Source organism: Apiospora phragmitis, assembly GCF_038363925.1.
Source record: "Apiospora phragmitis strain CBS 135458 chromosome Unknown utg000016l:1.0-887042.0:1.0-888152.0, whole genome shotgun sequence".
Lineage (NCBI taxonomy): Eukaryota > Fungi > Ascomycota > Sordariomycetes > Amphisphaeriales > Apiosporaceae > Apiospora > Apiospora phragmitis.
Window position 1 is genome coordinate 209,571 of NW_027117416.1, and position 14,154 is coordinate 223,724.

General features: G+C 48.7%; 3 protein-coding genes across 3 annotated transcripts; 2 read left to right on the forward strand and 1 right to left on the reverse strand.

Annotated features, from left to right (window-relative positions):
- Positions 1–993: 993 nt before the first annotated feature.
- Positions 994–3,478, forward strand: PG994_015257 (interferon-induced GTP-binding protein Mx2; the record flags this gene model as incomplete). Its single annotated transcript, XM_066866664.1, has 7 exons — positions 994–1,119; positions 1,177–1,434; positions 1,487–1,588; positions 1,645–1,699; positions 1,752–1,824; positions 1,874–2,732; positions 2,783–3,478. 7 exons carry the CDS (start codon positions 994–996, stop codon positions 3,476–3,478), a joined length of 2,169 nt encoding a protein of 722 aa, XP_066707578.1.
- Positions 3,479–7,233: 3,755 nt separating this feature from the next.
- PG994_015258 (g-protein coupled receptor) lies at positions 7,234–8,785 on the reverse strand (the record flags this gene model as incomplete). Its single annotated transcript, XM_066866665.1, has 4 exons — positions 7,234–7,530; positions 7,593–8,363; positions 8,433–8,656; positions 8,710–8,785. The coding sequence occupies 4 exons, from the start codon at positions 8,783–8,785 to the stop codon at positions 7,234–7,236; spliced, it is 1,368 nt and encodes a 455-aa protein (XP_066707579.1).
- An 869-nt stretch (positions 8,786–9,654) lies between these two features.
- PG994_015259 (uncharacterized protein) lies at positions 9,655–10,230 on the forward strand (the record flags this gene model as incomplete). The annotated part of the gene is made up of 1 exon (XM_066866666.1): positions 9,655–10,230. The coding sequence occupies one exon, from the start codon at positions 9,655–9,657 to the stop codon at positions 10,228–10,230; it is 576 nt and encodes a 191-aa protein (XP_066707580.1).
- Between the last annotated feature and the right edge of the window lie 3,924 nt (positions 10,231–14,154).

The following is a 14,154-nucleotide window of genomic DNA, read 5'->3' on the forward strand; positions in this document are numbered from 1 at the left end:
CCCATCTTATACATGGACAATAATACCACAATCGCGTCAGTACCTATTCAAGATACAGCAGCACGAGCAAATATATTACTAAAGACGCCACCATTCGTTCACTCAAGGTGATGGGTTCGGCCACGTCATGGAGCCTCTTGCTACCCTCGGCCTGGCATTCAATCATTTTTTTTTAGGTTTCACCGCCTTATCATCAGCATATTCGATCAGCATCGTGCACCCATGCAATCTCTAGATTTATGAAACTCGAATGTCCATCCTCACTACACGCATCAGGGTTTTATTTCCCTGAAGTCACTCGTAGAACAATGTAATCGTAGACCCTGCTACCCTACCCAACATGGCCAACTTCTCATTTTCGAAAGCCCTATGGATGGTCACATGTGAATAAATTGCGTAGCAGATGTATATCCACCAAGGTGTGAATTACGGAATTGGAGTGACTACCGGTCAGTGCCGTGAAGTCGAAGGGATCCTGTTTCATCTCTATCCCACCTTACTTGTAAATCGGCGTGTCGGTGCCTATACTACAGCAAGTAGAGGGTTAGTCTCGCTGAGGTGTTTGCTTTCCGGTAGCCCGCCGTTTTCTTTGCCACTCCTTCATGTGTCTTCTCGATTATTGAGTCTATATGCAAGTTTCAATGAAGTCCTAAGTCATGTCTAACTTGTCAGCAAGTGATCCAGTGAATACAGACACCGCATGTAAAAGTGGTGGCGGACATCAAGGGCTATTTGCGACATGCATCGGTTTAGGTCGGAAAGAGGTGATTTACGCGGAATCTACATCCAGTACAGAACATTAGGTACACGCAAATGTGAACGAAGTGCCTTCAAGTACACTAACTCAAACGTGTTGGCCAAGGAGCATTGCAAATAAGTAAACACAAGCCAGCCACCTTCCCTCGCGCCAGGCTCGACTGTTCTCGCTTCATTCTCTAAACCAAATTGCATCATGCTCTGGAGACTCAAACTTTTGGAGCACTCATGAAAATCATGAAGAGTGAGACCCCAGCCAAGATGGCCAAAAAGAATGAGGTTGGACTAGGAAACCAGTCGACCCTCACCAAGATTGACAAGCTACGAGAGCTGAACGTCGGTGCAATCATCCCATTGCCTCAGGTTGGTCATGATACCAAGTCAGCGAATCTGTCCAATAACTAGCTAACCACGGTGTAGCTCGTCGCTGTTGGTGATCAGTCGAGTGGGAAAAGCTCTGTGTTGGAGAGTGTCACGGGCTTCTCGTTCCCTCGCGCTGCAGGCCTTTGCACTCGCTATGCAACTCAGATCACCTGTCGTCGCGCTGCTACGCGACGCATCTTCATCTCTATCATTCCCCGTCCCAACGCCGACGAGCAGACAAAGAAGCGGCTCCTTGACTTCAAGCACGAGCTTCCAAAGATGGATGATGAAGAGCTCATCAATATCTTTGAAGAGGTACCATAATCTTTTTCCCCTGTGTCTGGCGGTACTAATAGTGATCTTTTAGGCCAACATAGCTATGGGCATCCGAATTTCGAAGACCAACACGAATGACGGCCGTTCAGCCTTCAGCCAGGACATCTTAAAGATCGAGATCTGCGGCCCCGATGTATGCCAAGCCCGGACTACCCTCTACGCTGTCGTTGACTTTAATTCTTTGTCTAGCAAGATCATCTCACCGTGATTGACGTGCCCGGTATTTTCCGAGTAGCTACCCCTGGTAGATTGTCATTCCCATCCCAAGGCTCAAGCCTGTGCTCACTATTACCTAGGACTTACCAGCGAGAGCGACATTGTCCTTGTTGAGAATATGGTCAAGTCGTACATGAATGATCGAAGAACTATGTGGGTAATCTCGACTATTCTTATCGGATCACTACTGACACATAGACAGAATCTTGGCCATTGTACCTTGCAATGTGGACTTGGCCACTCAAGAGATCCTGAAACTTGCGGAGACGGCTGATCCATCTGGAGCGAGAACAATGGGTGTGCTGACCAAGCCAGATCTTGCCACGGAGGAAGCATCGAAAGACACAATTCGAGATCTCGTTCTTGGTAACGGTAGCAACCTGAAATTAGGCTACCATATAGTCAAGAACCGCGGCGCTGATGACCACCATTCAACCCTCTCGGAGCGTTTTGATGCCGAGGAGGCTTTCTTCATGGATTCTGCATGGTCATCCATTGCCGACCATTGTGGCATCACTTCACTCAAGCTGAGGCTTCGTGGATTGCTCATGAACATCTCCAAACAAGAAATCCCACATGTCAAGACCGACGTCGAGCAGAGACTACATGCTTGCAAAGCCAAGTTAGAAGCCATGGGTCCAGCTCGAGCGAGCGAGCAATCTCAGAGACTCTACTTGGCAAAACTGGCTTCCAGATTTCAGGAGGTTACTGGAGCTGCCTTGAACGGCTATTATGCTAGCGACAAGCTTTTCAAAACGGATCCAGGCTTGAAGTTGGTAACCAAAATAATGAAGCTAAACGAAAACTTCTCCAATACCTTCAGAGACAGAGGCCACAAACTGGAGTTTGGGCCTGAATGGACCAATGATGAGAAAGAAGAACGCTCGGTTAGAAGTAAAGTGGCTGCCAGACTTCCATTCGAGATTCCTACGGCCAATTACCCTGAGCTCCTTGATATTCTCCAAGAAAACGATTATGATTGCCCTTTGTCATCGGAAATTTCGATAATGGGACAGATCAAGGATGTGTACGCCTCTAGCCGCGGGCCTGAGCTTGGAACTGTAGGTAACGTCTCTGCCGATGCGTCAAGCGATTACTTACAATCATTTAGTTTGGCGGAACTGTTCTCGCTGCAGTCTTTGGAGAGCAGTCCGAAAAGTGGGAGCCTCTGGTGCTTTCGCACACCAGCAAAGCCATAGTGCTAGTCCATGACTATATCTTTGAGCTGCTGACCAAGCTGTGCCCCGAAGAGCAAGTCAGAGAGCAGCTGTGGGATGTGCTTCTGATCGACAAGCTCTGTGACGCCTATCGTCGTGCAATGGCTCAAGCCCAATTTCTCTTGCGGATTGAGTGCGGAGGAAGACCAACTACTTTTAACCACTATTTCAACGCCACCCTCCAGCGAAAGCGGGCTGAGCGGATGGTCGAAGCGCTGGAGGATTTGACAATCGAGCTCCAGGGACATGAAGGTGAAGCCTACGTGAACATTGAGGATATCAAAAACCATGCCAAAGACAAAGACAACACGCAACATGTGTGCGAGGATATTCTCGATGCCTTGATGAGCTACTATAAGGTTTCTCGCAAGCGCTTCGTGGATGTTATCTGTCAGCAGGTCATCTTGCATTTTCTTCTGGAGGGTGAGGAGAGCCCTCTCAAGGTCATGGGATCCGACACGGTGATGAGCCTCACAGAAGATCAGCTTGAGCTGATTGCGGGCGAAGATGTTGAATCGAAACAGCAACGGATGGCATTAGAGCGGCAGAAGAAGAGCTTGGAGGCGGCGCTCAAGGTGCTACGCGCTTGAACTTGGTTGGTGGTTGTAATGTCAAATGTTGCTGTTGAATAGATGGGCTGGAAAGATGAGCGAGGTAGCAAGATGATGATGATATCACTGGTTCAAGGTCCTCTCAATCAGAGTTCTAGTGCACTCGCTTAACGTCCGGTATTCGATTGTTTGGGCGATCCGTACTTGGACACAGCATCTTGGCTCGTCAAGAAGCGCACAAAGTCACTCAAGGAACTTGTAACTGCAACGGATGTGCCAAACACGTCTCCATCTAATTCAGGAGAAGAGTGTATCACTCCAACTTTGTCAGTCTCACCTTAAGAGCCCAAGTCGAAATAGCTCCTATTCTCAGGACCTTCAACATTCCGCGATAGTATGGGGTCCAGGCGAGCGAAACGCTTCTATATCAGGGCAACCCGCGTCCAAATTCTTCTCTCCCAGTACTACCCGCCATCACCTGTCCGAATTTCTGCTTGCTAGATCAACTGGACCACGCAAGATATCAAAAACTGTTTGACGCGGGTTGACGTCTCCGTCATTCAGGACCCGAACCAGGTTAATTCCTAAATGCCTACGATATCGCTAACAGCCGCGATGTAGAAGTGGGCGGAGAATGAAGACAGCCGGTCAGACATTCAATGACATCAAGGAAGAACAATCGAGACCAGCGCCAAGAATAGTCGGTTGCATTCAAAAGTGGGCGGATCAACTATCCGGAAAGAGGGCGGCTTGAATGTAAAAATAGCACGGCATTCCCAGCGCGGATAGATACGTCTGATGTTTAAATATGAGGAGCAGATCAAGAGCTACAATACAGCCTCGTCTTAGCGAGTGCATTACAAGTTTGCTAAGGTGTGGAGGATTGACAAGATCTGAACTACACGAAGCTACAGGATTGGAGGGGGCACGTTGGCTGGAGCCCCGTAAGGCCTGACCCGCTAGTGCAAGTCACTGTACTGTTTCTGGTCCTTTTGCAGCGGGACGCTGTTATGCAGCTTAGAACCTACGGTTTTGTCGTGGTCCATAGTCTCCGGTGTGCAAGTGCTACAAGCCGTTCCATGAGGCTCCTATCTTATTAAATGACTGAAAGCTACACCAGACAAGATGGCACCAGTACTCGCGCAGTCGCAAATCGAATTAATTGAAGCTATGATCCCAGACGCATCAAATCACAAGGCGATAAGCAGAGAGCAGAGTCCACAGGCTGCAGCACTTGCGGGGTCCGAAGGAGTCGTGCGAACATATGGTATTCCGGGTCGGCCAGAGCACCACTGAATGGCGCCACTTCGACAAATTATGACGATGACCAGTCGTCATTTTGGCCATACGAAGTGCTTTGCGAGTCGACGGGAAACATGGTTGCTCGGCCGCCTGCTTCGACGGCATATGTGTTGGGAAGGAAACGAACCAGCGGAGACACTTGGTCGGAAACCGAGCTTTGAGAGAGTGCTGTAGGGGTCTTAGCGCTACTGGGCACTTCTGCTTTGAATCCGGCAGGTATCGACGGGCTGCTAGCTAGGGAAACCGAGAGCCCCATATTATAAACGCTTTCCACTGTTGCAGTGGGCTGGATTGGCCTCCACGGATCGTACCGAGCCAAATAGAACTTTATAATAGTTTAAATAGAGCATTCAGTAAGGATTTGAAAGCAATGCCAAAAGACAGCAGTCGTTAAACATGCCGCAGTGAGCATCGCTTAACTACTTCTAGACCATGTTGAAGAGGTGTAAGAACTACAGTTTCGGTAGAGAATAACTGCTGGGTGCACCTTGTTCGCGCTATAGTAGTAGGAGGAGACCTGTACGGGAGGTCGGCCGTGTTATCGGTAATCCGCATTTTGTCGCTGGTGAGTATAGTCCCGAGGAAAAATCCATAAGACCAAAAGAATGAAAGATGCGAGTGATCTCGACATGGGGAATCGTTCATATTTTAGTAACAGGGAATGGAATGCGCGCCGAAGACGACGCTGGCCGGATTTGTATCGCTCTGTTTGCGGACGCTGACAGGGACGATTGTATTGCCAAGGTGAACATAATCTGTCAGCGGTTTTTGGCTCTTTGGTTTCGTGGAGCATAACCTAATGTAAGAGCATGGTACTGTATGTCATATAATATTTGATTAGTTGCAATAAGCTGACCTATGCAGGACATGTGATATGCCCGAAGTGTGAGACGAGCTCTCTGACGTTCTGTATCGAAGAGCAGGGGATATACCTATGGAAGCCAACGGGCTTGCTTCCCAGGGCGAAGTCACGGCTAGTAATTAAGGTCTAAGGTTCACCTTTGGATCCGGTCTCCAATATAGTACAGTACTAGGTACATATACAATATTGAGATTAAAACAAAGCTCTCGAAGACGTTTGCACTTGGGGTAGATGTTGGATTACAGGCTATCAGGCCGCATAGTGAGGAGATGATAAGAAGTTTGGGTGACTATTACAGAGGCACGTTAATGTACCGACATGTGTAAGATATGATGAGACATGGCTGACCCCATTAAACCCCCTCCATGTCCAAACATTCTCCTCATCATCCTGAACTTATCTAGCTGGAATATAGCTCTTTTGATGCACTCGGCATTGATCCAGCCAAATATGACGCATCAGTTAATCAAAAGGCGTAATGAGTCGCAGTATTGCATTGTCATTCAGATCACCGGGGTAAATAAGTGCACTTGAGACGTGACCTACTGTTGACCATGTACGAGCCTCTAGGTATTTACTTGCCCGAAGCGCAAGCTGGGATTAGTGAGTCGCACCATCAACATTCCCTTTTTAACCTTCACACATTAGTCGAACCAGTGATCGTCCAGAGCCGAGAGGGGTTGATGGTCATCAGGTCCAACAGCTTTTTGAACAGTCTTATGACTTAGGAGTACAGTTTGGTCGCATGATGCGCTTTGCAAAGATGACCCATCAAGAGCCGATTCTAGCTATCAGTAAGCGCCTCGCCGATTCAGCACTTGTTCAATACACGGATGAACATAAGGTCATTTTGACAGTAGATAGTCTTGAGATTTACGTGAACAAAATCACACTAGTTTCATGCGTCACTACTGAGCCAGTAAGCATGATAAGTCAGGTACATTGGCCGACGGGTAGAGAATACCATCGATGCTGACGTTTCTAGTGCCTCTGGATGAGCAGGATGTGGCCATCAGTACATGGGTCATTACACTTGCTCCGGCTCGCTGTGGGTTTGCCGATAGCCCTCTGTTCCCATGGCTCAGTTATCGATCGTAGTTTTCGAGTCTATACTGCGGCAACTGCATTCTAAAATATATAACGCTACTTAAGCAACAGTTCAAAATGACGTGCCAAAAGAGTATGAATATTGGAGGGAGGTGGAAGAAGTGGGTTAAGGGAGGTGGCTATTCTTATCAGCCACAGGAGAAATCAGGTGGGGCCGGGCTCCTCGTGCAATTGCAGGCAGAGCTCTGTTCTATCCGAAGGTCCTTCCAAAACACGCTTTATAGCATATGCCTGACGGCCGGCAACATGAGCTGATATCCGACCCAGCATGGCAGCGAGTACAACAGATTTGGGCACAGGGAAATCATGCTCACCTTACGCCGCTTGCGGTGAAGGTAACTGCCTCGCGCCCATTTCTCTCCTGGGACTGTGATTACTAATTATATGGTATAAACAACATGAACTGTGCCACTAAAACTGTAAACTGGGATCGGTGACTTGCTGCTCGGCCCACAGCTTACTCCGCGTTTGCCGTAACAGTGCTTCGTTTTCCCAGCTTTCTTAAGCTGCTTGCTGGGGGTCTCTAGCGAGAAACGTGATCGCGAGTGCGTTTGGTATCACACGGCTGCTCGTCTAGATAGCCAGGCGTATGTCGTCCACTGCTCGTAGGATTAACCGGCGTTAGTCCAGATTCGCCTTCTTCCTTAGAGGAGTCACAAGACAACAGTTCATGGCCACGGTGGTCCCTCGAATCCATACACGGCTCAACAGACGCGGACACCGCACGGACTCCTGTCGGCATGCCAATGCCAAATACTTCGACCCAGCCCGTCACCATAGACCAGCGCCCGAGGAGGCAGAGCAGCCAAATCCCATTCATCTGCTGGTCTGTCAGTCGCCATGTGCTTCTATTGGGACCGTAATGCGTTAGGAGTCGCTTACGGCAAGGAGGACGAGAACAGCCACTACTGTTCGGAGTGGAACGACAAGGTCCTCGGCATATTGCAGACATCTGTTCTTCTTGTCCATCTTCTCCATCGCAAGACACCCGACCCAGGGTCGAGCCTTATCACTCGTCTTGGCTGACTGAACCACGTTGTCCTGAAAGACAAAGACTACGGCGAAGAAGATGACGTCACAAATGATGATCAGTACAATAGCAATACCACGCCACTGTAGCTGGATGACGCGCCTAATCCGATGATAGGCTTGCCTTGGGGACATGGTGCGAACACTGGCTGAGTAGGGCGGTAGCTCGGAGCGTTCTGTCGTGGCGCTATTGCTTGCCAGCAATGCCAGATAGACCTTTATACAGTATCCGAAGGTCGCGAACTGCATAATGACGGTGACACCGGCGAAGACCAAAAGAGGGACCCAGAACGCAGCTAGGCTATTACGGTGGTTGACGTGGCAGGTCTGTCCAAACCGGAACGACACACCGCTCACAGTCAAGGCGATGACCAGACCAATGATGGGGATACCCCAGCCGAGTAGCTGGGAAAGCCACATGAAGCCTCTTCCAACCACGATCTGCCAGCAGATCTGGAGATGCAACGACAGAGTCCGCAGGAAAACCCACATGACTCCGGCCCAGCCGCCCCCGATCAAGAAGACCCCAGAAGCCGTGCATAAACTGCTCGAGTTCATGCCATGTGGAGTGATCTCGTTGAAACACTGCTCGGGCTTGCCTGCGAACGGGATAATGAAGCCGAGCTATAAAACATCAGAAGATATTTCCATACGACCCTGGGACTGGAGGCAACTTGCGTTCATGAAGCTCACAGCGCAGGTGAGGCTAATACTGAGGTAATGGCGATGTGTCTTCTCGGCTGCGAGGAACGACCATGATGCCAGCAAAAAGACGCAGCAGACCGCACCCACCACGTTGATCCAATTTGCGACCTGGCTAGATGATTTGAAACCATCAGGGTATGCCCAGTCCGTCATAGGACACGGTAAACAGCACGACAGGGGCCCGAATAGTTGGCACAACCGTCCGTCAATAACTGCAAGGTCTTTAGCGTTGCACACAATCTAGAGCGCCGATCTCTTTACTCACAGCCGCCGGTAGCCGGGAACGCCAACTCGTTAAGGAAAGGTGCGGGACAAGGAAAGACTGACGCGTTGCCAGCCATCTCGACGGTCGATGATCAGTGTCTACCTTCCCTGTACTCTCAATGTGATGAGTATAGATACAGCAAGGAGAAGCAGGCATGGATGATCTAGCCACGAATGGGGAGTGTAGCAAATGAGAAAGACGGAGTGCTAGGCCAGGCAGCATTGGTGACCCCAAATCCCAACGGAAGTGAAGTACTTCAGGAGGTCCGGAGTAGTACTCATTGAAAAGTCACAGGCGTTCGCGTGGTGGATAGAAGTCGGTGGGCGCTCATTTGAGCTCTCGGCATTCGATAATACGGCAGAGCTCGAACTAGTGGACAGGCATCCATTACGACACGAGACTACTAGTGCGGCGATTGCAGGTATTCCTGGCTCGGCCTACATGCGACGGGCTTCAAATCAGGCTCAACAACAGAACAAGCTAGTGTTAGTCACTTCGCAGTACTAACTGGAGTAGACCAAAAAAGGAGTTTAATGGCTTACTGGGCGCCCAAGTTTAGTTCAGCTCCTTGGCCTCTTAGTGCATTTTTAGATCACGATAGAAGGTATTCTCACACAGCTAATAAGGGACTCCATTGTAATTCTCGTGTGTCACACTGGCGACGGTGGTAATGGATCCCAGGAGCGGCTTCCTCCCGTGCGTTAGTAGTGTTCCCTAGCAAGCCAGCTTCAAGGCTCCTCTTCAAGTGCTGTAGTCATCAGCAAACAGCCAATGCCTATCCAAACCCCGTAACCACCCTACAGTAAATTAACAGGAACACAATCGGAACTTAGAGCAGCTCCTTTCTAGGACTTAAAACGGGAAATGTGTATATAGGACCCATCCTCCAGGTCGATACAGTATGTACTAAAACATGATTTCCATTCCTCTTTGCATTCCTCCACCATGTCTGGCTCAACCACTGTCATCACTCCCGATCAAAAGTTATTGAGTCAAGTGTTGCAGGAGACCTTTGACAACCGCGACTGGTTTAGCAAGGCTGTTGATCTAGGTGCAAATCCGATCTTTTTGGGCTTCGGCCTTACTGATAGGCTCAACGGGGTTCATGGTCCAAACGAACTCGCGCTGGTTTCCATGGAATTTACCGGAGATCTAGTTTCTGAGGAGCTGATAAAAAGTCTTCGGCCTGCGGAACGGTTTGACCAGAAGCTCGGTTTATATTCCCCCAAAGAATCGAACATCACTTTGAACATCTGGGAGTCTTTCAAAAGAGACGATGCTACCATGGTTACTAGCCTTGACAAGCTGTTCCGACATGAAGCAAATACACTGAAGACCGCAGTATTATATTACAATCAAGGGAAGGGGCATTATGAGGAATTGGAGGTGGAACACGAGCTACCATGGGAAGAAAGGTATGCTGTCGACCTGCCTCTGTGTCGCAACATGCATCCGAAGGAGGCTCTAGAATGGAACTTTTGCCTCTATAAAGGAAAACGTTCGGTAGATGGCTGGGCATAACTTTGACTCAACAGATAGGAGTAGACCTGACGCATTAGGATGAGAAATATGGCCATGGTTCAGTGGACTAGTAGAGGAGAGTTCTGTGGCAAATGTTTTTCAGGTAGTCTCCTAATACGTTTAATTCCTTTCTTCGGACGTACTGTGCACTTGCCGTAACCTAGGACCTATCCGGTACGTACCGATCTGGCGCGTCAGCATGCATGTACGCCTAACTTACTCCGCCACAATCATCGCCCAGCATTGCCCTCCTGTGTTTCTTTTGCTGACGAGGCTGGATCAGGGTGAAATAAACAATATTTATACAACTTTTCCTTCACTAATCTAATGGTTCATGGTCATAATTTTGATATACACAACTAGTCACCTTGGATTTGTTATGTTGCATTACATCCTTTTACTTGTCCCAATATCTCTGATGATAAGATCCAGGTCTAGCCGTCAGTTGCTGGAACACATTATGAAGCGCCGTGTTCCCAAAGATAACATCGACTGCCCTCGAGCCCAAAAGAAAACTCGATCGGAGGCTCCCTCTCGACATCCCTTTGCATGTCCACTGTGGGCGGCATACAAGGAACGATATGCCCCGAATAGTATTTGTGCCAGCAGGGGATGGATGGAAATACCCGTCTCAAAGAACATATCTATCTATGCCACTATCAAACGTCGTGCGATCGCTGCCTGGAGACTTTTAAGCAGGACAAGGACCTGGTGGTGCATAGGAGGCAAGCCATACCATGCTAGCGGAAGGATAATCGGTCCAGGGATCCAGTGGTTCAGGGAATCGGCCAGGATACCATGAGCATGCTGAAAAGCCGGAAGAGAAGCTCATGTCAGAATGCGGAAGAGAAATGGTTCGAGATATGGGATATCATGTTTCCTCATCGTGGTCGACCTGATACATCGTGTGAGTTTAAACTCGAGGTGGCGTTAAGTACCGGCTGCTAAGATAATTTCCAGATAACCTTGACGTCGATCTGATGCCGCGATCAGTCGCAGCCCCAACTCTGGACTGTGAATCCCCCGGTAGCTGGTGGGACTCGTTTGCAGAACACTTATCTAGTAGTCTCCAAGGCTCCTTGTGCTACAAGTACAATCCGGAAACGGAAGACTTGCGGGACCTCGTCAAGTACCACATACAGAAAGCCATCGGGAAATGTCTGGATAGGTACCCTGTGATCCAATTCCAAGGTGTCGACTCGCAGCAAACCATTCCTTATGAGAAGGCGAATTTGCTGAGAATAATTCCTCACGGAACCAATGGTCCATATTCAAACTTCCCCACTCCGGATAGACTATTTGGTAAAGATCGTTGTATGTCGGGGCCGCCTCAATTAATCTCTTCGCCGTGTTCTACATACGTTACCGGATCGTATACGGAAGCCCTACCAGAAACATTTGTGCCAAATGTGTTTGGTTCTGACCCTTCTATCCCATCTTTCATGCCTAAATTCCCATTAGAAGGATCCAGCTTGTATTTAGGGAAGAGCTCTCGCCACTGGCAACGCCGAGCATGGAGAGCGGGTTGATACTTACTGGTGACGTGTCTCAGATCCCATGCGGCTGGCCCACTTTTGGTCAATATAATGGGGCTTGAGTACATGAACGATAGCTTCAATGCGTCATGAGAGGATTATACAACCAGTATCGATAAGTGGATAGGGGGCCAATACAGATCACGGAGTAGGGCTTAGTTACAATATTCGCTTAGACGGAAGTATTGAGTTTGTTCCTTCATCATATAGCTCCCTCTGTACATACCAAGGCGATCTTACTCTATCCAGTATCTATCACAAGGTGGAAGGCTTATGTCCTCTCTTGACTAGGAAGGGGGCAGTTTCTATGGGGATCTCGCTCTGACATCTTGAATGACTTAATAGTGTCCCCTATCTTCTCACCTCTAGTCAATCCACCTTCCGCGCTCCTGAAGCCTCCTCCATCTTGTCACCTGAACCGAACAGCAATAGCTTCCATACCATAGCCACAGTCACAACAGTCAACGTTCAATATGGGTAGTGGACCTTCGTTTCTATATTCAAACAGAAATTTACCGCCAAGGCAGTAAGCTTTCTTTCCCGTACTTTGTAGATTTCTCAGTGCCATCTTGCCGAAATCTTTTTCCCTTGCAGTTCTGCATGCAATTTTACATCACAAAAGCATTGCCATGCGCACCTTGGTCGTTTTTCCTCTTCATACAAGGCTAGGCTCGCCTCTCGACGCTATTGGCGGGATGCAAAGACGACACCTCATTTGTTGAAGACGATTCCCTCCCGTAGAGACAGGCTCGAGACTCTCATGATGGCTTCGGCCGTGGGGGAGGTTTAGGCACACCAGTTGTGTCATATGCACCTCGCTGCATGTTGAAAAGTCGTGATCTATCCGAGAGATTCGTGCTTTAAAGCAAAGCCATGGTCAGCAAGCACTGCTGTAAAAATGTATGGCAGAGAGTTCGTGGCGTATTAGTTTTTGCTTCGCAAGGACTAGGATGCCGTGGGATACGAACAATGAAGGCAAGAAGGCAATGCTGTGGTAAGTGGTCGTTTGGTAGATGGAGGGTGGTAGGTTACTTTTTGAATTAGTACTTAAATGATAGTGTCACAGACAATGGTGATCGGAGACAGGAAGGTATACCAAATATTGAAGATTTCGAAGGTCGGCTCTTTGGCGGCGCTCGTGGGAGTCTTGGGAAGGAAAAGATTATGAGGCGACGAAGAAGTGCAGTGGCACTGGTATTTATACGACAAAGACCGCCGCTGAGCTTAGGTTGGAGGCAAGGTTTGGCCTGCAAAGACCAAAAAATGGCGACTCCGAGACGCCTGTTAAAAAGGGGGAATGTCATGTCAGTAGCTGAAGCCAGCCAGGAAAGTATACAGGGGACAGAAACTGCAATAATCCTCCAGGTATGTGGACCAGCATATAATTGATGATTTCGCTTAGGATCCCACGACATGGCCCTTTGGGCGCTGCCCTGTGCCCCTGAGAGACGTTTGGTCATGACGCTTACGACTCCAGTCTACTGCCTAGATTCCTCAGCTTGTTCAACAAGCCGAAATAGATTTTCGTCGAAAATAACCTAGTGCAGACCGAGTGTAGCTGCCCAACGCACAAAGCAGATAAGCATTGATCGGTTGTACACATGCATGCACGTCAAGTTGACTCAGCCTTTAAATTAGCAAGGATTTGACAAGGCCGACGATAGTTAGGTGCCTATTCGGGCCAGTACCGGGTCGAACGCACCGCCAAATTTGATTACCGTGAAGCAGTGCGAGCGCTCCTCGTTCCTTGTTCCTAGTGGTGGCGGTGAGTTCTAACAACTTAGAAACTGGTAAAGAAAGTCCAGTGCCTCAAGCAACGAAGCAACGAAACAACTCTCAGTGAGTGGCTACATCCACGCTACAAGTGACTCGACAACCAATGTAAGCAAGGCAGACAAGGTCCTGTCCGCTGCCATATCAATTCTTTCAGAAACTCAGTACGGGTGCTTTCGTAAACTAGCAGCCACAAAGGGACAAAATGCAAGATTGGGTAGTTTTTTTATTGTTAAATAGATTTGGATTACCGCAATGTAAATTATGCCATCAAATCGTAACCTTAGAGCAATGTCTTGCTGCTCGAGCCCCTGTTTCTTTCGCGTTTACCATAAGGGTGGTAGAAGCCTGGTTGCTGATATAGCGGATCAACGTTCCACATGCCGTCAACTGCTTCCTAGGCGGACTTCACAAGAAGTGTGATCGCGGGCATAGTCAGTATCATGCGGCTCCTGGTGCAAAATATTCAGGCGTATGGCGTCGACAGCTCGCAAGGCTAAGTGGTACTAGTCTAGCTTCGCATTATTCCCATAGACACGAGACAACATTTGCTGGCTACGGAAGTCCTTCAAAACCATACACAACAGACGCGGACTCATTTATATCATCTCCTATT